Source organism: Drosophila persimilis, unplaced genomic scaffold (genome assembly GCF_003286085.1).
Source record: "Drosophila persimilis strain 14011-0111.01,24,50 unplaced genomic scaffold, DperRS2 tig00001296-arrow-arrow-pilon, whole genome shotgun sequence".
NCBI classification, from domain to species: domain Eukaryota; kingdom Metazoa; phylum Arthropoda; class Insecta; order Diptera; family Drosophilidae; genus Drosophila; species Drosophila persimilis.
The window spans coordinates 133,320-159,342 of record NW_020825460.1 but is presented as its reverse complement, the minus strand read 5'-3'; the positions used below and the strand labels follow the sequence as shown (position 1 = coordinate 159,342).

General features: G+C 47.1%; 1 protein-coding gene across 1 annotated transcript; it reads right to left on the bottom strand.

Moving 5' to 3' along the window:
* Positions 1 to 3,173: 3,173 nt before the first annotated feature.
* Positions 3,174 to 24,725, bottom strand: LOC6601192. Its single transcript, XM_026994148.1, is given in 4 exon segments — positions 3,174 to 4,129; positions 4,199 to 5,301; positions 5,739 to 6,142; positions 24,504 to 24,725. Coding segments are annotated over 3 exon segments (1,920 nt in total). The 5' UTR covers positions 5,801 to 6,142; positions 24,504 to 24,725; the 3' UTR covers positions 3,174 to 3,374.
* Between the last annotated feature and the right edge of the window lie 1,298 nt (positions 24,726 to 26,023).

The following is a 26,023-nucleotide window of genomic DNA, read 5'->3' as shown; positions in this document are numbered from 1 at the left end:
GAGGGGGGGGAGGAGGAGTGCCAGAGCGTGGCGTAAATCAATCAAAAGTTTTGACATGAAATTGCTCTGCAAAAATGTTCACACATCGAGCGACGCGAGGGGGCAGGCATAAATTACAGGGTAATTAGAGGGGGGCGTGGTGCCTCCCCTTCATTTGAATTTTCTCCTCCCGCTCGGACCCAGCAATTATGCTAATTTCTATTTTGGCCTTTGCCGCCAGTGCCCGGCCAGCTGTGGCGCCACTCGTTAAACAGTCGAAAATTTTCAGAGCCAAGGTCCAGCCACTCTCCATGGCCCCCCTTTTCCCGCCACCAAGTTCTAGGTCTCGTGCTCGGCGGCGGCCTTGATGTGGCGCTTAACTCAATGAAATTTGTAACAATTGCATTTGGGGAAAATGCTCTGGCCCCCGGCGTTGGTGGATTTTATAATTAACTGATGATGATTTAGCGGAAACAGAAGGAAACAGAAAATATGCTCTGCAGTGAGGGTAATATTTTCCATATTTTAACTGCAAAAAAAGGGCAAACGAATCAACGAATGGGGGGGTTTTTCACTTGAGCTGTTTTCCCCCTCTTAAATAATTAGTTGGGGTTTTAGGGAAGCTGGCAAACAGATAGTTTCATTGGCAATTGATTCATAATTGATTGGGTTTGGCTTGCGAAACACAACTGCCATTTCCTGTGGGGTTTTTACTCTGCTTTTGATAGGTTTTTCCCTGCAAAAACTGTTCGCTGTTGCCATTTTCCATTCCTCGGGTTTCCCTCCGTTTACTGGACTTTAATCCGACTGTTCTTTAGCTGCTTTTAGCATTAGCTTTTCGATTGTATTGCCACTCATAGGACATCAGTGACATTTCCACCTCTTCAGTAGGGTGTCTGCTTGAAGCCTTTTTAAAGAGATTTTCAACTTTAAAAAGCTGAAAGTTTATTCTTTTTTTTTAAGAATTTTCAACCCAAAAATTAGCTGGAATTTGCTGGAAGTTGCCTCAAAGAGAGTTCATTTATAAATTCAAGCAATAATCATGTATTCATTGAATATCTGTAATTTCCAATGGAAAAAGGGGTGTCCCCTCAGTGCTTTCCTTCATTAAAATCCATTTAAAATTTACCAAAAAAATACACATTAAATATATTAGCTCCATTAAAGCCCCATAATTGCCATTTGGCCAGCATAATTGGCTTTGGCATTGAGTCATTATAAAATGAATACGTAATTAGCAAATATTTCAATCCCCTGGGAGTTTCCGAGCTGCATTTGATTTATTTTTAAGAGCTGATAAATCCATAATTTCCACTAATTTAGTCTTAATTTTCACCCCTCAAACACTTTATTAATTTTCGCATTTGGGGAAATGGGGTGTGGGGGGGATGGGTCATTGTTTTACACATTTTCTTCTTTGGCTTTTCCGGGTTTATCTCTAACTTTTTCTCTTTTTCTTTATCCTTTTTTTTTTAGCAAATTAATTTAGCAAAAATGTATTTCGCATTAAATGAATCGGAAAATGTGCATTTATGGAAAATCTATAAATTAATGCTGGCCTCAAATTGTAATTTCCGCCAAAAAGAAAGTGATAATTATGCAAGGCAATGTCTTGGAGGGGAAATTTAATGCCCATCTGCGCCCGCGTCCACGCCCACGCCCACGGCCTGGTGGAGGTCCTTTATCAAAAATTTATGACAGTCCCCCCCGCGTTTTGGGGGGCGAGTGACACTCCCTCCCTCCGCAGTGAGTGATGAAACACTTTGAATTTTCTAATTTCCGAAGAGCAGACGGCACCTCCTTCCACGTCCCTCCTTCTTTGTTAATCGATTGAGGCATCTTTTTTGGGGCAAGTATCTTTTGTTTTTGCATTAGAAGCCATGAAGATACATCATATTTTAAGTATCTGTCGGCCATTGAACGAATGCTGAAGTGCTGGCCATTAGCAGGCTACAAATTGGGTCATCTGTTTGTGCTTTTCGTGTACCCTATATGCGCCAAAGAAAGATGGAATGTGGGGAGATAGAAATGGAAAACTCGTATTTGAAAGACGCTCCTTATGGCCAGGTTCCTCCGTGCTTGTCTGTGGAAAAACAAAGATTCAGGAGAGAACTTTGACACCACTTTGACTCGATATAGTCTAACCTTTTGTCTACCAGACACCGAAGGAGATACTAATAGGCATTCTGGATGCCTGGCATACTACCCGTGTAATAGGTACCGCATTCCTGTACCTGTGGCATCCCTTAGTTTAATCCTGAACCCTGAAAGATCTCCCTATTTCGCATCTGGGGCTAAAGTCGGAAAAGAAAAGGAAGATTCCTTCCCTTTTTACTCCCAGCAATCTATCTGAAAGGATTCTAGCAAAAGTTCCCCTATAATGGAGTCTAGGGACCATAAAAGCAGGACCATATCTGCCTTTTCTGTGGGAAATATGTAATAAAACGAAGAGTAGAGGTTTCCCCGATGGATGCATTCCCAATGGCTCTTGTGCTGCCCTTCTGCTGGGTATCTTTTATTCGTTTATCGATCAGTCCACTTCACTTTGACAAATACGCATTGCCCTGCCCTGTCCGCCCCCACCATTTGATTAAACTTACAATTAATCAACGGTCTCCAAACACTGCTGCCATTTGTTTTTCATTCACTTTTTACTGTCATTTGTCGTTTGCTACTCGTTTATTTCATTTAGGCCTTAATACCAGCAGAGTGCCAGCAGAGTGTCAGCAGAATGGCAACAGAATGGCAGCGGAATGCGGGCCAAAAGATGCGCGAACGGCGAACGAGTGTCTGCCTGATGTTTGAGTGTCAATCACAGGAGAGGAGCAGCTTAAAGGGGAAATGAAATTAAATTGAGGGCAGAATTTGGCAGCAGGAATCCTCCAAGGCCAAAACAAACAGAACTTTGAGGGAGTTTTCCTCTTCTTAGACTTTATTTTCCACAAGAAAAGATTTATGTATGTATTTTTTGTTGAATTTGTTAGATCTTAGATGCCTAGAAATCATTCCAATTTATCCATAGTTAAACTACAACTAAATGATGCGCTTTGCACTTAGACAACTGTATTTAGAGGGGGGTGGGGGAGGGGTAGGGGGAGGGTGTTAAAGGTCACTCTTAATCGTAAGTATCACCTCATCAAGTGGCGCCACAAAATGCGTTTGGTATGCTGCTCGGCTCCACCCCCCCCAAGCCCCACACCCCCCCCCGAAAGGCCAGGCCGATGCGGAAAGGGGCTCTCGATCCGCAACTGCACTGCCGGGGGGGAGTGGCGGGAGGCGGTGGGGCTTGGAAGCAGCAATAGAAAACCATTTTTTTTTATTTTTGTTGGTCTTTATCTAAATATTAGTTATTAATTAGGTATTACTTAATCTAAGGGGGCGGGGGAGGGGGTGGCTTACAGCCACAGAGCATCGATGGCATCCTCGACGTCGTCCTGCGGATGGATTTGTGGCTGGTCGTCGCGCGGCTGCTGCTCCTCGTTGACGAGCACCGCCTTGGCCTTCATTTCGTCGGTGGACGAGCTGTGCAGCAGGACCATCAACAGGACACTGCTGCGCCGCTGCGGCTGCGGATCCAGCTGCTCCTCGCTGCTCCCCGCGGCCGCCGAGAGCGTTCGGTTGGCTCTCAGCTTGCGCAGCCACTCGGTCGAGGGCCAAATGCACTTGCCACTGCCACGGCGCTGTCTCCGGCGGGCGCTGGCGGCAGTCCCCTTGGGCGCGGGCGCGGGCGGGGGCTGCGGCGGGGGCTGGGGCTGGGGCTGTTCCCTGTTCAACATCTCCACCATACTGATGTCATTGGCTGCAGCCACACCACATCCCCCACCCCCACCCCCTGGTGCTGTGGCCGATGCAGTGTTGGCGCGGCCGCTGCTCTCGTGCTACACATTTGTCACCTGCGTCGTGAGACCCACCAGATCGATGGCCATGCTCTTGCTCACGGCGTCCGTGTGGAGCAGTCGCTGCCTGCCGCCCCCCTCCCGCTGCCCGCCGTGGCGGCCATCGGCGTCGTGCTGCGACAGGGGCAGCCATCGCTCCAGCCAGCGGGGCCGGAACAGCAGGGTGAAGGTGGTGCGGAACTGCCGGCTCATCGAGCAGTAGAGAATGAAGTTGATGCTGGAGTTGATCAGGGCCAGAATGTCCATCAGGTCACCTGGAAAGGCAGGGATTAGAAGAGCCAAGGGAGCCCCAAGGGACAAGGGACAAGGGACCAAACACTCACTCAACTTCAGGTAGCACTGCAGAAAGAAGGCGTCCCCCAGGAGGGCGTTCAGCAGACCCATGATACCCTGGGGAAATTCCGTGATCAGAAAGAGCAGCAGCACCGCCAGCAGCATGCGCGTGGTGCGATCCGTCTGCTTCTCCTTCTCGAGGAGCTTGCAGCTCTTGGGCGTGGGCGTGGGCGTGACGACCTTGCCGTTGACGATCGGCTGCATGTCGCTGGCCGCGTGGCAGGCGAGCACCTTGCGCCGCCGCTTGGCCTCCAGCAGGGCGCCAATGAGCCGCACGGAGAGCACCGTCAGGGCGAAGCAGGGTATCAGCTTGATGAGCACACTGTAGATGAGGAACGTGGCGTTCCTCAGCTGGCGGTCGTGCAGCGCGAGGGCGCTGTGGTAGAGCTTGAACACGGTGACGTTTCGCACCCCGGGCAGGTCCCCCGCTGCCGTCGTGGTCGTCGTCAGAGGCACCACCGTGGTGAGCGAGGCGTTGCTGTAGCCCCTGTGCTGCATCCAAGAGATCTCCGGCGTCGTGCTGGACATCACCTGCATCGTGACGGTGTCCTCCTCGCGATTGTAGTCCAGAATGTACTGGCTCAGCGGCACCGAGTGGACCGTCTTGCCGCTCGCGTCGAGCGTCTCCAGGAACTTCGCAATGGCCGTGACGAGGTACAGCCACGGCGACACCACCAGCACGCACACCACATAGGCCGTGGCAATGGTTATCAGCGTCGTCCGCATGCCGCACCAGATGCGATTCCTCTGCGGATAGCTGACGGCTATGTAGCGCCACACCGCGAGGGTGACCGTCAGCCAAATGGAGATCGTGTGCAGCACCTGGGGGAACACCGAGTGGAACTTGATGAAGCAGGCCCACTCGTAGCTCAGCTGCCGCTCCCGCGGCAGGCGGGCGCTCAAGATGTAGTCGTGGATCGTGTAGGGTATGTACTCGAGCATCACCGCAAGGTCTGCCACCGCCAGGCCCGTGAGTATCGCGTTCGTCGGGGAGCGCATCTCGCGGCGGGTCAGTACAATGATGTTCAGCGTGTTGGCTATCGTTCCCAGCAGGCAGACAATCAGCGAGAAGTAGCCATGGAAATACTTGTAGCTGAAACGAGCAGAGCGGGGGAGGAGAGGAGAGGGCACATTCGGATTAGAGCAGCGATTCCCACACCCTTTTCCAGGGGCCATTACACACGTGATTGTATTACAGGCGATTCCCGTGGCCACGTCAAATCATTATGCAAATTGCATTTGCGATTGAAAGGGCCTACATATGGGCTGGAAGATACCCTCTAATGGGAGGGCGAATCTCATGTCTGGCGACACGAACATTTCCCCACAGAAGCCGAGTTTCTCCTGACGGAAAGAAGCTTCCTCCCTGCTGCCCAGAGTACAGGGCATCAAAGAGTAATTAATATGCAGACATCCCCAGAGCCAGACATCAGCAGCATCGCCCCTATATCACGCGTGGCCTTGGCCCCATCCCCGGTGCTTCCGCCTGCCCTTTTGCCCCTGGAAAAGCAAAAGCGACTTCGCACTTACTTTGTGTGGAAATCATCGATGGCAGTGCCGCAATAATGCGGCTGCGACATGTTCGTGACCATGATGAGGGCGATGAGGGCGATGGCGATGGCGATGATGATGTTGTTGTTGTCCAGTGAATGATGAGACCAGGAGCTGGTGGCTGGTGGAGCAGTCCTCTGTTGATTGACTCGACCGCCAACCGAGGGTCGAGTGCTGCGTGCGCCTCTTTTTTTGGGCCAGAGAGGCGGCGCCTCCTACCCCCTCCCCCCTGCTGTTCGCTCCCTCGCCGTTCAGCTGTTGACAGGCGGCAGCCAGCGGCTTTGGCGTCTCATTAAAATTACTGTTTTTATATTATTTGGAAACTCTCAATATTCCCAATATTTCTGATATTTAATATTCAAGCAGCGTGTCGATGTAGATTCCTGTAATGAGACAAACAGAAGGCACACGTTTTAGTGGCAGTGGCAGGACACCTACTTTTATTACGTGATGATGGGAAATGTTGCATGCCACATGCCAACGGAAATGCAAACAAAGTTCAAGGCGCGAGGGACCACAAAATATGAATGGTATAAATGGAAGAACCTTTTAGGCAGGGAATAGAAGGTGGGCTTTGTTTCTCTTCCAAAGAGATTATTGCTTATTAAAAGCGGCTTATGGAGAACCTGATTTGTGGGGAATGTGGATTCAATGTGGAATCATTTCCTTTCCATCAGACGCCCCATCCTCGGCCCATCCTCGGCCCATTCTCGGCCCATCCTCGGCCCATCCTCGGCCCATCCTCGGCCCTCCTTGAATGTGAGACTTTGCCCTGCCCTCCTCGAAACCTTTGGACTTGTGTTCTCGTAATTCCATTAGACAAATGGGAAAATATGCAACAGCAAACCGAAGGAGCGAACGGGGCAGGACACGGCACAGACTTTTGCCCCGAACCGGAAACCAAACTTTGAGTCATGCAAAAATATGTCCAACATTTAATTAAACGTGTTGTTGTCCTGCTGACTTGCTTCAATGGCTTTTTCAGCATTTTTCTCTAAGCTCTAAGAGAATTTTCCTGACCATCTGACACTTTTTCCATGGTGCTTCACTCACTCACTCGCTCAGTGGTTGGCCAAACAATTTTCAATGCTGTTTTCCCACTCTGTGACTAGGTGTTTTCCCCATAAATCCCCGTAGGCTTCGCAAATTCCATTGTATTCCATTGTTTGCAGCCAAACAAATACACAAAAACCGAAAACCGAAAAACCGAAAACCAAACAAGGTATTTTGTCAGCCATAAAGTGAAAGATTATTGAGAAAATATAATGAAATAAATTCAGTTTTCAGCATTTTTCCATGCATTTTCATCTTGTTAGGAGATTTAGTGAGGCGCAAAATCTCTCCAGACACCAGGGGCCAGGCACCAGGCACCAGGCACCAGGCACCAGAGAGAAAAGGGAGGGGGAGAGCGGGAGAGAGAGGGCGCTCCTTTACAGTGATTAAATCGTTACAGAGGAACGATTTTCGTCCAGGGATTTGCCCCAAAATGTGAGGCTTAGTTCTGACTTGTGGCAGCGGGCAAAAGACGGGGGGATAAACTCTGGCCCAAATGGGATATCCAAGTTTTATTTAAGGGAATAATTAATCCATTGAGTGGAAACATCGAAGAGGGGAGAATGGGTTTCCCTTTGAGGTGGGAAAAGCCTCCAGTATGTGGAAGTATTTGCCTAATTTCCCGGCACATCATAATTGAATTGGATTTCGTTTCGTGGAAAGCCCACACAGACCAAAAACAACTAGTAGAGGGTGTTCCGCTTTGTTCCATGGCTTTTCCCACTAATGTTACTAATACGCAACGTATGCCGCCCATTATCAGAACTTTCGGAACGAAACTTGTGCCACGAATGTCCCTTAAAGCTGTGCCCCAAGTCACGTAACGTGACTCTTCCTTCCCGCCCAGCAGACGACTTGTTGACGACGACAGAAACAGCAGCCACGAACAGCACAGGAGAGAATCTTTTGCTATACAGGTCGCCGGCTGTTCGCCTCCATTTGACAGCTGCCACTGCCACGCACTTAAGAGGGGGCAGCACTGGGGGCTCGTGGCACTCGTGGTCGCTTAATAGACAACACAACAGGCATTTAAATGATGTAATGAAGCCATTGGCGAAGGCTGTCATCTGCTCCGCCCCTCTAGATTATCAATGCCTTGCAGCCGCCTCCCCGCCTCCCCGCCTAATGGCCGCCGCCTGCCCAGGGCGTCTCATTTTAATTGCAATTGCGTGGCCACGCCCCTTTTGACACTTGCCACATGGTCTGAATGGCCCCAAATGGTTCACTCGAAAGGTGATTAATGCCCCCAATTGTCCTTCGATTCGGTGTTTGAATCGCATTAACAGCATTTCGATTGTTTCCCCCCCGTTTACAAATGATCTGTTTCGGAGATCCTTGGGGGGGAGGGCTTTGAGTGTAAAAGATTATCATTCTTGGTGAAGAAAAGAAGCCGAAACCATGAGCTTTAAAGTGGACAAACACCAGAAACATCATCAATGGAGACTTGAGAGTGCTGAACGATCATCCTCCAAGGGGTCCATCGAGTGCGGACATCCTTGGGGGCTTTAAAGTGTGGAAGAATAGCAGAGTCTCAACTATTGGGGACTTCAAGTGCTAAAGGGATAAGCCATTTCAGAGATGAGCAGGATTAAGGGCTGGATTTGTTGAGGCCAACGAATGTAACACAGAAAAGTTGTAATTTCCAGTCACAATTCTGGCCACAAGCCAATGGCCAATGGCTTGGCACTGGCAATGGGAATGGGAATGGGAATTGCCTTTTTCCATTCCCAGAACGCAAATTGCAGACCAAATATCTGTGGCATGTCCTCGGGGGCAGGCAGGCAGGCAGACGGCACTGCAGAAATGCTGCAGACTCTGTATTCTTTTCCGAGTTTTTGTGGGGGGTCCATCTAATGAGCATACATCTGTAGGTCTGAGGGAAATGTGCCAGGGAGTGCTGGGCCCTCCATGTGTGCCCTTCGCTGCCCAGGAGGACGATAGAGAGCCCTCCTGATGTGGTGTGGTTTGGTTTGCGCCAGACGAGCCACTGGAAAATGTACGAAAATGAAAAGCTTTGGCATACATTTTCAGCATTTTCCGGGTAAGCAGAAACATTAGGGAATGCGATACGAGAAAGATGGCTTACGGTAAGGTGGAGGAGGAGGAGGAGGGGGAGGGAAATTATGCCAGAAGGTAAACGTGCCACGTGCCACGTGCAGCCTGCTGCCTGCTGCCTGTTGGGGTCTCCATTTCAGTTTCAGTTTTTCGTGTGAGTTTTTCTGGGTCGGAAATCCGCTCAGAGAGGCAGTACGGGCAGCCGTGGCATGTGGCACAACAATATTTGTGGTTCTACTTAGCAGAGAGTGGGCTTTCTCTCTCTCTCTCTCTCTCTCTCCAAAAAAAGAGAGCGGCAAGGCAAAGGCCCAGGAAGGGGGGAGAAACCAATGAGAGCCGACGGCGGATCAGGAGTCCAGCGGAGCGAAACATTTAAGCGAAATAATTGAACTCTTGACACGCGGATACATGGCGGGACACACGCTCTAAATCGCATCCACCGCCATGATACCCTGGACAGAGCATTGCTGGAGGGTTTCTGGGGTCTTTGGTATGAGTGGAAATGTGCCGCCCTTCGGCTGCTCCCATTTAAACACAGTCCTTCAACGCTTTATCTACAGGGTATCCCTCCAGTGTGTTGTGTTTCCTATCCAGTGGTCCCCAGGGATCATTCTCTTGCCACGGATCTACAGGGTATCTTTTACTTTGATTTCCTGCTTTCTTGATCGTTTTTGACCGCCCCCCCCCCCTCTCCCTTCCTTTCTTCAACAATCAAAAACAAAATCGAATATGACTTGCGGTCTGAGGGGAAAAATTGGAAAAAAAAACTGAAACAATTTTTCCGCTTTGTGGCAGGAATTATTCCGACTCCTCCTGTGGCATGTGGCAGTGGGGGGAGCTTTGTTTAGGATGTGGCCTGTTGATGCCCGCCTTGGGGTGATTCTTTAATTTACTCCCACTCCCCCCGCCCCCTCCACCACCCACATTTCCTACTTTTCCCTCCCTAGAAATTTTCCTCGTGTGTAACTTGAAAATTCTGAACTTTTTCTTTTGGCTTTTTCTTTTTTCGGTTGCTTTGGTCTCTTTGGTTGTTGCTGCCTCTAATTGCTGTGGTCTTGGCCCCACCCCCCTCCACACCCCACAACAAAAAATTGTTGTATTATTTTTGCTACAATTTTTCCCCAATTTTTTCGCCCCATTTTTGTGTTCACTCGTGGAATTTTCAACATCCAATCCTTGTTTTTGGCACTTTTTCTCACTTTTTTTGACATCTTGTTGGTGTTTTTTTTTTTTTTCTTTTGTTTTGTTAAAGTTTTACCCGCAATTCTCTTCGTAGATTCTTTGGTTTCTTTGTTTTGTGTGCGCTTAATTTTTGCAGTTTCCCCAAAGACGCTTCAAGAGCTCAAGGAGGGCTTAAGGCGTTTTTTTTGGTGAAAATACTGTGTCCATTATTGGAGTCTCTGTTAATTCAATCGTTCATTGAATGTCTGATGGACAGCTGTCGAAATGAGAGAGACAGGCAGATAAAGAAAGAGAGAGATATGATTGAAGGATGGCCCAAGGATGTGAGAGTCCAGGACTCAGAAAGTACTCGTATCATCATGCATGAGACAAGAGCCTCAGGGCAGTGTATTTTCTTTTCTTTTGACACAAATGAGGCTGCCTTTCCCTTGTTCGCCTTTGACACAAATGAGGATAATTTCCCTGGGACCCTTGAACCCTCGACCCCTCGTACTAGGGGTCTCCTTAGTTCTTCTGTTGGTCTTCCTTGAGGCCTTTTCTTCACAACATTGCCGCAATGTATCTTGTATCTGTCACATTTGTAGCTACTTCCTGGATTTCCTTGATGGCATTTCCCTGGTTAATTTTTCCGCTCCATGCAGATTCGAAGAAAACCCAATTTTGGCTGTAACTTTTGTTGGTTCTTCGCGCTCTGCTCTCTTTATATTTGTTCATTGATTTCGCCGCTCGCCTCTCGCTTTTGGCCCTGATCTGCGGCATGTGGTATGTGGCATGTGGCAGGTACGGGCACGTGTGCGTGGCAAAAGCGTGTGTCAACAGACCACAGAACGAAATGTCAATGGTTATGGCGCCCTGGCGCTTTTCTACAAATATTTGTTTGACGGTTAAAGCGGCGCGAAAGTCTGGAACCCAAACATGAGAGCCATTTTGTAATTAAGCATTCACAAAACGCTTCTCCCGAAGCCCATGCAAACATGCCCTGTGCGGTGCGGGGGGGAGGGAGGCGTGGCATGAGCAAACACGGGCCGCCGAAAGACCGAAGGCCGCAAAGCCCGCGCCTCTGAACGGCATATCCTTCGCTGCCTCACGCGGAAGAGGGATCCACTCGAGGCGCGGAAATCCCTTTTTCATGCCATTGTTTCGGGTCAAGGTTCATGGTAATTGCTACAGTGTTTAGGCCACAAGCTCAAGCGGCGTTTTAGCCAGCCAAAAATTTGGGTTTTCCCATTGTTTTGTTTCGTATTAGTTTTCCCCTATCGGAAAAACCTCTTTTACTCGTAGTTTTTTTTGGCTAATTAAAAGCCTTGACAATACATTAATGGCCCTGTGGTCGGAATTTCAATTATTTATTTGTAATTTTTGGCCAGGGGACCAGGGGGCCGCGGGGGGACCGCGGGGGCGGGGGGCACCCACCCCCCTCTGGCTTTTCTAATGAAAAGTGGATTTTCGCATTAAATAATTATTGCCTGCAATAAATAGCACTTATCACTCGAAAAGTGGGCTAATGAAACCCACCAAATGGCAGGGCCTTTTATGATTGATGGACCATGCGCGTACCCTAGAGAATGGCATCCCTCGAATCCGATTGTTGGGCACCAACAAATATACGTATCTGTGCCTGGGTGTGGTGGCATTATCTTCGATTATATCATCATTTGGCGCCGACACTTGTTACCGCCCCCACGTCAACGCCTACACTGCCAGTCATAGGCATATGGCCCGGTCGCCTACTGCTGTGCCACTGGCACTGCTGCTTCAGCAATTCATTTCAATTTAGCAGCTCTCATGTGAGTCGACAGTTTTTCCCTGTTTGCTTTTCATATTATACCCTGGACAGAGGGCGGCACGGGCATGCTTGGACGACGGCTTGTACTCGATTATCGTGGGTTTGAATGGAACCAGGGATTCTAGACATTATTAGGGATATTTTCCATGGATATAGTTCCAAAAAAACCTTCTTTTCGCTGCTAAGATCGGTTCAATATACTTTTCGTAGAAACAAATAATTAAATTAAACAAATTCCTTACAAAACTTTAATTTCCTACAATCTAAACATACTTCGGGTGAAATTAAATCTACATCGGATCCACTATATAGTCGGTAAATGGACAATTACCTAAACCTATCTTTAATCCGTTGCATCCCCTAATAAAGCGTAGTTTTAAGGGGTATCTAAGGTCTCGCCCCCGGAAGGTCCGAGCCACTGGCGTTGTTTTTTTTTTCTGGTTTTAATTTGTTTGGATTCTATATAGCCATGAGGCTCGCACGGCTCACGCTGATGCCTGGCATGATATTATTAATCTGTGGAGCTTATCGCTGCTTGTTTATTGTATTGTGTCTGGGAGGAGGCCCATCGATGGTTTATTGGCAATGGACATGTTTATTACAGAATGCGATTCGTGGGAGTACTCCCCCACCCCCACCCCCCCGTTCGGTCGCTAGGCAGTTGATTAGCGGCATAAACCCCTGGCTATGGCATGATTTTTCCTTTGTTTTCCCATTTGTTTGTATCTCCATAGAATATCAATAAATTATTATATATTTATATGAGGCCGAACGCCCCAGACACATAGCGGCAATAAATCGAATTTTTCCCACCTCAAATGATTCGTTTTTGTTTTTTTGTGCAACAAAATATGTGTCTAATGAAGCATTTCCATTTGGGGAAAGCTCAATAATAAACACAACTTTTCACCCCATAAGCGGATTAAACAAATTTCAATGCAAGCATCGAACTTTTTTTATGGTGGAAAAAGAAAAGTTTGAATGATTAATTTGGCTAAAATCACTCCCTAATTGGCTTTCAGCTTTATTCGACTCCATTAAAAATACTTTGCTAATTGTTATGGCCCCAAGATGGGGCAGATAATCCACTGGCAAAAGGCACTTGCAGCCCCATAAAAAAATCACCCGAAATACTCCATAATACTCCATAATAATGTAATTGTTGCAATGCCAAAAGCTTCCGCTTTTCCCCCCATAAATTGAATCCAGAAGGAAGACGAAACCATGTTAGCAACTCGTTCTTATTTTTCCTGCTGCCAAATAAACTTTGGAGAAGATTATCGCAGCCTCGGAATCGATGGGGAGACGCCACAACGGAAGCACCGCTGCTCCCCAGTGGCGGCTGTCAGGCAAAAGGAAAATAATATCCGTTGCTGGTCCTCCGAAAAAACCAAAGAGAAAAGGCTTGGGGGGGGAGAGAAAGAGTTCGGTCTTCTTCGGGCTTCTTCCTGAATCAATGATACTGCAGTGGGTACAAATCTGTGGAAGCACATGTTGGAAGCACGTCCTCGTCCTGGCCGCGACATCCTGGGGAATCCCCCCTCCCCCGCGCAACGGGAATCGTGAGCAAAATACGTTTGCCAAAGTCTGCTCAATATTATTTTTCAATTTATTATCAAGTACCTGCTACTGCGGCTGCCTGTTTGCCCCCCCTGCCCCGCTGCCCCACTGCCCCCTCTGCCTGTCTTCGCGTTTCGCGGTTCATCGGTTTTTATTTCTTGCAAAATTTTCATTCTATTAAAGCGCCATCAATTGCTGGAGGCTGGGGGCTGGAGGCTGGGGGCTGGAGGCTGGGGCTGGGGTAGACGTCAGACAGAAAGCCAGGCCAGACAATCGGCCGCGGGAAAGCCATCAAAAATTTAGTTTGTGGAAAAAAAGCAAAAGATAAATAATGGCTTTAAGTGAATTTTCCAGACAGTGAGTAAAATGGGATGCTTATTGAATGATTTCTGGGATGCTTTCGCAGTTGAGGAAAACTTGAAGAGATTAATTTTTCCTTTGCTTTTTTTGGCTTACCAAAAATATTACAACTTTTTACATTTTCACGTCAATAAGCGACAAGAAGTAGCCAGTTTTTAGCCCAGTTTGAAACCTTGAAAATTCATAGAAAACACATAGAAAACACTTGGTAAATTGTGCTGATAGTGAAAGTGGAGAAAGTAAAGTGCCATCAATTTTTCAACAAATTAAATGAATAAAAAAAGAAGACCAGATGGCACCCGAGCTGTTTTTATTGTTACACGAATTTAATGAATAAATTTAGAATCCATTCCAGACATTCGTATTATTTTCTGTACAAGCAATGTGCCCAAAGATGGGATGTTCCCCCAAGATTAGATGTGCCCGTATGATTGATCGCTCGCCGGAGCTGCTCCTCTAGGCCCTGTCTAGTCCTAGACCTAGTCCTTGCTGGTCCCAGCCATGGAAAACTCTCGCCCTTTCGAATGAATTTCTGCTGGCGAATTGTTCACTAATTTACGCAAAAAAGTTTTCTCTGCTGAAATTATCATGAATTTTTCGAGTTTGTAATTACAAATAATTTTTGTGAAAAACAATGCGCCACGAGAATTCTTCATCGGGAATACCTTTCAAAGCGAATTCCGGCGAATAAGGGCTCTATGGGCGAATGAAGAGCTGCTTCGAAGTGCATCAGAAAGAAGGGGGAAAGGGGGAAAGGGGGGAGGGGAGATGCGAGATGGAGGCACTTTTCAGATGAAGAGATTTTCATTTTCTATTGCAATGGAAGCGGCACAAAAAACCAGAAAATTATTCCCAATGACTGCAGCTTTTACATAAAGTAAAAAAAAAATTATAAAAAGAAAAAAGGAAAAGCGGAATTTTTCCAATGAAGGCTGTGCGCGCGTGTGTGTGTGTGTGTGTGTGTGTGTGGGCGGATAACTTTTCATTTGGCATCAACATCCTTGGGTTTAGTCATAATGCTTCAGTGGTGCTCCACCTGCGGCTGTTGATCCCAGGAGTTTCCCATTCCCCGCCATCAATCGCATCCCCATGGCATGCCACCAATTGGGGCATTAAAACTCATGCCACGCTCCATTAAACGCCGGAGCCAGGGCCGTGCCATCCATACTAATACATATACTAATACTAATCAGATGTGTGTGTGTGTGGGTGTGCTATAATGTTAATTATACCCTGTAGTAACCATAGAGACGAAAGGGGTATATGCGCGGAAGGGCAGCTGCCAGGCTTTCGCCTATGCCATCCATCCTACAGGGTATCCGTCAGTCGCAATGGCACAAAGACTGCCTTGCGTACTTATTTGTATGCGGCATACTTTGAGGAGAGTCCCCCAGCACTTGGGAGGCTGCTTTTCGTTACGTTTCGGGTGTCCCTTCCGCCGCGTGTGTGGGCGAATAATATTCATTAGAAAATTACAAAAATGGTTAACGTTAACGCCATTTATATTTGTGGCTGCCGCACCCGTGCGCCCACACCTTTGCGCCCACCCACCCCGTCCCCCTCCCCACACGCGACCTTGAGCATTATTTATGTTTATTTATATTTGTTTGGCCTCAGTCCCATTTCCGAGGCTTTCCCTGGCTTTTGCCTATTTTGAAATGGGTTCTAGATCGCATTTTCTGGCGGTGGCAACACCATGCTTTGCTGCCACTTTTAAAGACATTCTTTTGGGCTGGAAAACCCGGTTGGGGGGGGGGGGGGGGGGTCGTGTCCGTGTCACGAACAGAAGGCGCTACATAAATTGCATTTTTTGCTAGTTTTTCCCCAGTGAAAAAAAGAATAAAGATCCTTTATGGCCGTCAGTGGCACACACAAGGGCGTGGGGCAGCCGGGTGACAACATTATTGGAATTAACGTGAAAGAAAAGTGGGAAATGCTGGAAGAGAAGGGCTCCCCACCCACAGAGAAAGCCACTCAACGGAGCTCTGTTTTGTGCCTCTGACTCGCCTTTAACTTGTTGACTTTTTATACGAGTATTGCTCATACGAACTGTTATCCAGGCACACAGAACACACACACACACACACAGACACACAATGGAATGGAAAAGCGTACTACATGCTGCAATTAAGTTTTCTCCCCAGGGGATGCTGCTGCTGTTCCCCGAGAGGTGTTTTCCCTTTTGAGGTTTTCCCGTATCTCGTATCTCGTATTTTATGGCGCCGTACTTCTGTACCAAAGCAATTTCTATGGCTGCCTCTTATGTGCGCCAAGGTGGGGCCTTTAAACCGACTGAAGTTGCAGTCGCCCAGTTGATTAAAGAAAGATCTTCGCCTTCTGCCTTCTGCCTCTTGTGCATTGAGAAATATGCAAAATGAAACAAAGGATTCGAGAGAAGGGCTCTTCTCGTTCGGCAAATGCATATTCAACCAAAAGGGAATACAATGGAGAGAGTTGCCAAAATTTGCACAGTTCTTCGCCAAAGGGCCGGCCCGGAAAGGGGAAAGAGGAACTGCAGGTGGACAAAAGCTCGGCTATCGCGGAACTGTGCCAGCCGAAAGGAGCTGAGAACTCGACTAAAACTGAAACTTAACTGAATGGGCCACGAGAACGTTTCTGTCCTTTCTCCTTTCTGCTTTCTCTGAAAGTATTTGCTGGGCTGCTCCACATCCCGAGGCGCTCCTTTGGCGGCAGCACCACTTGAATTCTTAAGCGGTTTTCTTTCATCGCACCTGCCACCAGATAAGCCACATTTCAAAAGGGAAAATGTTTTAATTAAATTAAAGTCCTTCTCCCAAATACTCGACACAAAATCTTCTCTTCAAACAGAAAACCGAAAACAGTAACAAAATAAAAACACAATTTGGGTCAAGTATTTGGGCAACGGAAGAAGGAGCTTGGGAAAATTACACTGGACTTTGAGTAGTTGCTTTCTCTGAATGTGAATGTGAATGTGAATTTTAATGTGAATGTGAATGTGAATCACAATGTAGCACGGAATAGAATTTGCTGCATTGTGGGGCACTGCTGTTGCTGCTGTAAGTGCACCGGAGAGCCGTCGGAGGTGCCAGCGTGTGCTGTTCGTAGGTGACACTAAGACAAGGCCAAGTGGCCCGGTAACTGTAACGCACTTTAGGACGCTTGAGACATGTAACACACACACACACACAGCAGAGCAGACAGCGTAACTGAGAGACCAAAAGACTGAGAGGTGGAGAGACCCATGGCAGGAGCATTAAGTAGAAGGACTCTGAGATAATACGAGACAGAGAGTGGGCGGCTGAGTGGCTCCTCTGCTCGGAGAAGTCGATTTTCAGACCAGGCAAAGTGTTTTCTTTTCGGACAAGAAACGTAAAAGAATACAAGCCGTGCATGCGACTATGCGATACCCCTTACCCTCCTCGTAAGGAGGGTGTGAGGCTCTAAGTAAATCTTGGTATTTTTCTGGTATATATTTAATATACTTTGGTTTTCTCTCTATTTATTATTTGGTACTTTTCAGTATTTCTTTTGCATTTTCGGTATATTTCGGTATTTTTTTTGGTATTTATTTTGATTTTATTATAAAATATCGTTGTAAAAGAATACAAGCCAAGGAACTCTGTGGACAACTCGTTGCGTACCCCTTACCCCGTACGCTCTCAGTCATTTTTGGTATTTTTCTCTGCGTTTTTCTCTGTATTTATTATTTGGTATTTTTCAGTATTATTTTTGTATTTTCGGTATTTTTTTGTTATTTATTTTATTTTATTCTTCCTTTTTCTTTCGATTCGCATAACACATATACCCTGGGAGAGTGTACTCCCCACAATTACAGGGTATTTGGGAAACTTTTAGCATCATCTGAAAGCCGAAAGCAAATGTTTGAGCACTAAGTAAGTGCCCGTGACTGTCAGTCAGAACTGCCACGCCCTCACCACCGGCCCACGCCCCAAAAAGCTTGGCCATTGACATGCATTTTCATGCGACTGCATGGCATCGCGAGATTAGAAGGACCCTCTCTCTCTCTCTCGCTGGCCATTATTCCACCTTTGAGAGCGGGAAATGGCTGTGTTTTTCCACCTGCCTGAAATTGGAAATGCGTGGATTGGGATTCAATAAATTGCCAGCCTCTGACTGGAAGCCTGAAGGAGATTTTACAGTCCGGTGTTGGAGTCCTGGTCCATTTGGAGCATGACTCGCAGAAAAACAGAATGATTTGTGGGCCTAAAAAGGAGCAACAGCTGTGGCAGTGGCAGTGGCAGGACTACTGTTGATTGGATCGATGTCATGGGGCCACTAATGCCATTAGCTCAATGCAATTGAAACGTTTGAGAGGGCTGCTGCCACGGCAATCGATTACAAAGCGAAAGCCAAAGGCAAAGGTGCGGGCGCCGCACCACATCACACGATGAATGAATAAATGAATGAATTAAGCGTGTCGGTTGGCCAGAACAAGGTCCAGAACAGAGCAGAGCATTGATGACTGGCATGACATGCGGGTCTTTTGGCCATCAAATGGAAGAGGTGGAAGGATGACTAAACAAAGTGCCCGTCAGAGCTCTCGTTGGGAGAACAGAGCACAGAGGACAGAGGAACGAAGCGAGTCAGATAGTAGAATCTGCCATTCAGGTAACTTTTAAATTAAATTTTAAACATTTCAAGTCAACAAATGTCTGCCCGACTCGCACATCCCTGCTATGTTTTACCAGCTGTGAGTGTTTTCCAAGGAAAAAGGGCAACGCGGCAATGGGGGAGGGGGGGGACGGGGAACAACAGCAGGCTTCCCTTAGATCTTTTTTAAACCCAAGAGCTCACGTCTCTCGATGTCTCGAAGCTAATGTCAACAGCAGGTAATGTGTCCTTAGTGTTTCCTGTTTGTGTCGTCGTCGTCGGAGGGGGGGGGCAACAGGGAGCGGCCGGAGAACTTTCATCCTTCTGTCTGGCATGCTTCTGGCATACATCTTCTATTCATATCGTTGCCTTGCCATCTGTCTATCTTTCTATCTGCCGTTCCGCCTCAGAATCGCTGTCTCCACGCTGCAATTGCCATTTCTTTTGTTGCATGCAAAATGGGAAGACAAATTGTGGATACTCGCGTGTGTGTGTGTGTGTGGCCTGTAGCTGCCTTTCCTGATAAGCACTCACGTATGCAAACTATGGACTGAATACTGGAACTCCCAATAACGGGACAAATAAAACAGAACCAGCTTTTCCCTTAAGGAAAACGTGCTAACAATCGCATGAAACTTGTGCCTTGCCACCATGTGTGTGTGTCTGTGTCTGTGTGTGTGTGTGTGTTGCAGGAGCAAAAAACTCATAACTCAGACAAGTGCCGGGATTGGCCTGTCAATACGAGGAGCGCACTACAGTCTGGACAGGACATAAACTTGTGAAATATAAAGCTGAATGTTGTTAAATCGTAACTTTCTCCGGTCAGCGGCATCATGGAATTGACAGAAATCTTCCCGAATAATGAGGGCCATGTCACCACCACTTATGCGATGTCTATATCTATATCTATATCCACGAGATTGTTCGAGCTTCATGGAGCATGGTGGAGCAACAGTTCTGGTGTCTGGACTGTGACTGCCACAAGCGCTCCACCCACGCGCTGCCACGCTGCCTGCCACGCTCTGCGGAGCGTTTGTTCGTTTCTTTATAATCTTTTAAGGGCCGGCTGTCTGTCGTCGCGGCTTTTGTCTTGTGCCGTTTGCCGTTTGCTTTTGGCTTTTGTCCTGTTCTCTGTAGTTCTCTGGTCCTGTCTTGGGTTTGTCCATAGTCGTCGTCTGTCGCTGGTTTGTTCATCTTTCGCTGCTCGATTGCTGGCCAAACAAAGCACTTGAGCTTAAAGACCTCCCCCAACCAGCGCACGGGTTGTCGGGTTGTCGGGTTGTCGGGCTCTCCAGAGCCATGGCAATAGTGCTATCCATCCTTCATCAATGTAATTGCATTCGATTTATCTCTGGCTGGCTTGCCCCGAATCGAATGCATTGACAAAGTCGAATATTTCTAATCGAATTTCCAGCCAAACAACATTCTGTCTCTTCTCCGATTGAATCCCTGTTGATGTGGAAGATTGTCGAGCTGATGCCATAACCCTGCCACATGATTGGGGCAGCATTTAATTCCATTAAAGCCGATCCGCCTCAAGGACAGGCACGGACTGTTTTGGTTAGAACGAATGCATCTTCATAAATTATATTTAAATGCAATCATCATTTATGGCTGAAATGAGATTTTCCTGCCAACAACTGCAGCCACCCACCGTCCCCCCACCCCTGAAGGCAGACACACTCCTGACAGATTGCAGCATGCAACCAGAGATGGCTTTTCCTCGCTGGCGTATGCGTAATATTTGACTGGATTTATGAAAATGCTACTTTTCCGACAGAGCGGAGGGGGAGGACGGGAAAGCGGAGCGGAAGTGATATAAATACAGCATCATGCATGCGGAAAACCAGTGCAAAACTATGTCTGTGTGGGGAGAACTTTTGCGATTATGATGAGGCTTGTCGGGTTCTTCGGTTCTTCGGTTCTTCGGTTCTTCGGTTCTCGGTCTCCGTTTCGTTCTCTGACCTTGGATCTCTGTCGGAGGAGCGTTGCATGCAACATACATTACGCAGAGTATCCTCTTCTCGTCGATGCACTCGAAGAGGCACATACGCTGTAAGCCGCAACCCTTTGGCCGCCTCTGCGACCGCTCTTCCCCCCTCCCCCTTCCCCTGCCGCTGATTTATTTCAACTGTTCACCCGCTTGGCCTCGTACATGAAATATTGATCCGTTTACGGGTGCCCCCTGCCCCCTGCCGCTTGCCCCTTGCCCCTTGCCACTGCCCTTTGCTCTCAGCTCGTGCCCTGGGCTCTACACACTTGTCCTCAGGGCTCGGGGCAGGCATTCGCATATACTTAAGCTCTGTGTTTGTGGGCAACACCTTCCCCATTCTTCTGCTCTGCGTTTGGGGGGCCGCCTTGGGCTCGGGCTCTGTTCCGCTCTGTCTCTCGGCGGATGCCTGATGAATGGAGGTCTTTGGTGGCCTCCACTTTTTTTTTTATCAAACCTTGGGGCAGACACAGGCCTTTCCCTTTCGCTTTGGTGGAGCGTCCCAAGGAAATGAGCATAAATCTTGGCCAAAAGGAACCCAGGGAATGCCCAAATGTTTGACCGAAAATCATTTGAATATAAACTTAATGTCGGAGTAAACTCTTTTCATTATTTACTGGGCGAAATGCAAAACTTTTTGCGAGGCACAAACTTTTCAAACAGGCTGTAAAATGTCCTCACTTCCTTAACAAATTTGTGTGTGTGTGTGTGTTTGTGTCCTTTTGCCCCCTGCAGCCAGAGGCAGAAACAGCAGCAGTTTCGCATTTAAGTTCAACAAAAGTGACATTATTTTAACGAATTATGATGTTTTTGTTTGTGCCGCGTGTGGGGGAGGAGGGGGGAGGGTGGTGCCACATGTGTGCGTTAAATATGAGGCAAAACCCAGGGAAAACCATGGACTAACTTCATTTGCCAGCCAATTAATTGAAGGCTCATCAAATTAAATGTTTTCCCAGTATTTCTTTCTTTTTCTGCTCCTGCCGACTCCTTTGGCAATTCATTTAAATGATACTCAAAACCGAAACCGAAACCGAAAGAGAACGAAGACCCAAAAACATGTAACCGAAAGTTTGTCTTGGCCAAAACGCCAAAGCCACAATGGCAGTCGGCACGTGGAGGGGAAAACCACTCTTCCATTCAGTGGCAGCCACAGTGGACAATTACTGTCTCATCTGGCGGCATTAGCAGTCGTCGGCGGCGGGACTCTCCAAGCGAGAGAGACTCCTGACTCTGGCAGTTGGCAGGCAGCACGAAAAATTAATTAGCTGCCTGCCCAACTTATTTGGGAGGTCTTCTGGCGACCCATAAGTTCAACGGAGGCCGCCGCTGCCTCAAAGCGGGGCTGGAAAGTGGTACTGAATGTGGCATAGGAGGGACTGTGGATTCTGGATTGCGGATTGCGGATTTCGGATTGCGGGCTGCGGGCTGCGGGCTGCGGGCTGCTACGGCTATTGACTTTTGACACTGACATGCAGTGATGGGTACGACAGCGCCCCCAAAATTGCCAGCAAATACAACCGAATAGGCACCCGCCATTAGGCGGCACAATTTATGGTCTGGCCGGGCGAAATCTGCGAGTAAATGTGTCAACAATTCGACTGGCAATTAAAGCCAGCGGCCATGCACATAAATTCACTCACATTATGGCCGCTGTGCCATCATCGCAGATCTCGGGCACATGCTTCTAATTGTTGCAAGCTGTTGTTGACCCTGCCCCCTGGCTACGCTTCCTGGCCCTGCCACTGCCACTGGCACTGGCATCTCTTACTCGCTGTGGCAGTGGCATTCATAAATTGCAAGCTTTATGCATTGTCTTGCCTCTGTTATTGACGCGACGTCTTTTGTTTGCCTCGTGCTTTGTCGCTGAAATGCTTCCGAACGCAATTTCCTTAAAGGGAAATACCATGGACGAATCGTATTTCGACTAAAAGATACCTATTATTCCCTAAGGAACGAAATAATAGAAAAAATATCGGCAAAATACTCGAAAACATCAGAAAATACTAGAAAATATACCAGGAAAGAAGTAACGAACTATACATAAAATACAAATTAGACCAAAAAAAATACTAGAAAAATCTGAAAGTACAAACAATACACAAAAAAAAATACAAAATTCTAGAATACCTAAATATCTGAACGTTCCTTAAAAATGGAAATAATAGAAAAATACCAGCAAAATACTCGGGAACATCAGAAAATACTGGAAAAATACCAGAATATAAGTAAATAACCATAATTAAAATATAGATTAGACAAAATACAAAAAAAATACTAGAAAAATCGGAAAATAAAAATAATACACGATATAACAAAATACTAGAATAAATACCAGAAACCTTGAATAAAATACTTAAATAAAATACTAGAGTAAGTACTAGAAAATATTGATTTCCACTAAGGAACAGAACGAAGGAGAAAAACTACTCTAAAAAGTAGTGTGTGATATATATGAGGGGAAAAACTAAAAAAAATACTACAACCAATTTTTTTTTTAAATAAACAATAAAAAGACTCCTGCCCGCTGCAATGCACTGGATCGTTGTGGATCCTCAGATCTTCCTCCCGCTGTTACAAGCGACTGCAATATACCCTAGAATTCTCGATGGTGCCAGGGTATAATTAGAAAAGTTTCCCTCAGACGAAACCACAATTCCGGTGACTATTGTGGCGCTGCCTTTTGGCCTGTGCAAATATTTCTGCAACCTAAACCTGTCCTCCATTGTGGCCCTGCCGCCCCCAGCCAACCCTTTGCACTGCCCCGCCTCCCTGTGCCTCTGTAGTTCTATAGTCGCTGCACTCTCTTGAATGTATTTCTATAGTTGACTTTTATTGTTTTATTTACGGTTGCCCCATAAAAGCGTGGCAGCAAACGAGAAGCCAGAACACTTCGAAATGAACCCAAAAAAGGAGTCTAGAGCACAAAATGCAAAAATATCGTCAGTTCTTCTGTTTCCTTTCGCATTTGTTTGAGCATTCTGTGTGGAAGTACTTGTCTGTTTGTTGCCCCCTCTTCACGGCTGTTGGGTTTCCTTTCTCGCCCCGCATTATCACTGGAAAATTCAAATTTTATTAGTGGTCCCCACAGTGTAGCACTCTTTTTACGACTCCGAATGATATAATTCCTGTTTGCTTTTGTGGCATCACCATTTCCATTCTCTTTTTATTGACAGCAACATATAGATTTAAACAAGATGTGCTCTCTGTGGCTGTATCTCTCAGGTTGCTGTGTCAGTGTGTGGGTGGGAAAGTGCTCCCCAGTCGCTAGTTGTCGGCCTTCGGATTGCACTTCTGTGTGCGGCCACACATAGATCATAAAAATGCTACACCAAATTTATGGCCAAGAGACGGCCAAGCCAAATGCTATCCCAAAAGTATGACAAGGCAAAGATCTGTAAAGTTTCGCTAAGACACTGAACGGCGGGTGGCTTACGCTCTTTGGCTGGAATTAATTGCAAAAGTTTTTCCCAAATCAGAGATGAGAGACGAGCAGGGCAGGGCAGGGCAGAGCCGAGCAGAGAAAGGGCTGTAGGGCTGAACGGCTGACAGGGTGGGATTTTCTGAATATCAATTTCGAAAATAGTTTCAATTATTCATTAACTTTGCCCAGCGAATACTCTCTCAAGCTCAATCTCAATCTCAATCTCGAGTCTGTTGTTCCCTCATAAATATTTGTCTTAAAAATTAAAAACCAAGTTATTTACATTGGAAGGCAGGGTTCTTAAGCTCATTTTAAATTTATTAGACCCCCCCCCTTGACCGCACCCGCACCCGCACCCGTTCCTTCATCTTTTGTTAACTTTCTGCTGTGTTCTTACGGTGTGCCGTTTCTGTGCCACAATTATTCGTCGGCAGAGGTAGGACCTACATCAATCTTGAAGATTACGCACAGATACAATTTGCAGAACATTAAGCAGCAACAGCAGTGTTCTCCCAATGGAGAACCAGAACCAGAACCAGAACCATCATGGACATTATGCTAATCGGATAAACCTTTTTCTGCCTGATTCTCTGGGACATAAATGAAATATAACTTTGGGTCCCCACAGGCGGCAGTCAAGCAGCAGCAGATGTTAGATTGCAAGAAGAATGGCCAGAAAATCTCTTCTGCCGGCTGGCCATTCCCCAAGTTCATTGACCAAAAGAGAAATTATTTTCCACTCACCAAAAGATGTCCAGTTGGAAGGTTCGAAAACAGCAAAATTCACTTTTAAGCCATCGAATGCTCAAGATTTTAAATCGAATCTAGGATTTATTTGAAACATTTCGGAACATAGTTTTGGCCAGGAACTAACTGCATCTGCCATCCATGTGTGGCCCGTGTGGCAGTCAGTCAGTGGCGCATCTTTGCTTTCACACATACAAAAAACAAATGAATTTCCAAGTAACCAAAAAATGTCGAGAAAATTCCGAGAAAAGCGTGCGTGCGGCGCAGCTATGGAAAACCAACTGAAAAACTGCGAATAACGTATGCCGCTGCGGCGGCCCCAGACGATTGTCGCTGTTGGCAGCACGGAGCGCGGGGCGCGGGGCACGGGGTGGCACTTTCGTTGCTCGGTATTTCCTGCGCGCCTGTCGAAAGTGTTGCCAGCTTTGTGGCGTCGGCAGTGGAGTCGATCAGCTGTTTTGCTTAGCGCCGGGTTCCACACCAGATTGAAGCAACTGGTGCAGAACAGCGTCCACACGGAATGGGATCCACAGCAACAGCAACGTGTGGACGGCGGCAACAGCTGGTCGGTGGACTTGTTGAGGATTTTGCAGACTTTCCCAAAGAGAGGCAGCCCCAGACCGAAGAGCGACCCCTAAGAGAGAGCAAAGAGAGAACTGCCAGCTCTGTGCAGAATTGTCTTTGGCCTTTGCAAAGACATTTTGCTGTGGATCGCATTCGAAACGGATTCTTATGAATGAAAAACCCCCAGTGGACCCAGTGAGCCCTCTACGGTCCGAAGCGCGCCAAAAAGTTGTCTGTCTGCCACTTGCCTCATATTCGGAGTCTATTTATGCCACAACAACTTTTTTGCTGGTCAAATTTATGGTAGAACCCCCCACCATATGGCAGTTTAACCTTTTTTTCCTGCTGTTGGCCTGGGCGTATGGGGCTATAAATCATCCAATGATAAACCTACTTTCCTCACTCTCCGCCACTTTTTTGTTGTTGTTTATTTAAGCCAACTACAACGGAGTTTTAATAGACCCTCCCTCTGGTTCCTGCAGGGTGCTGGGGAGGGCGGAGGGGGGAGGGGGCGATGGGGTGTAAATGTATCTAAAAGTACCCGTTCGAGTGGTCGTAAAACTCGTATCTTCTGCTGAGGGATTTGAATTTATTTATTTTCTCTTTATTTTTGTGCATTTTTCAAGTGCTTTATTGTTGGAGATTTATGCGCTAGGGGGGCTAAGGGGAGAGGGCCCCAAATGGGGATTTATTCGTGAAAATATATGCTTGCATTTCAATTTACTCTCCCCCTCTCTCACTCTCCTATCCTTTTTGAGCATATGTTGATTAACTTAAGCTACTATTTATGGCAGGATTTTCACCACTTTTTTGCAGACATTTTCACACGAAAACGTAGGCCAGAGCGTTAAGATTGATAGAGTTTACCAGAGAAAATTAACTTAACGGGAATTCATGCCTGAAAATCCTAAAAGAACACTAAATGGAGGATGTTATGGGCGGAAAAATCGTAT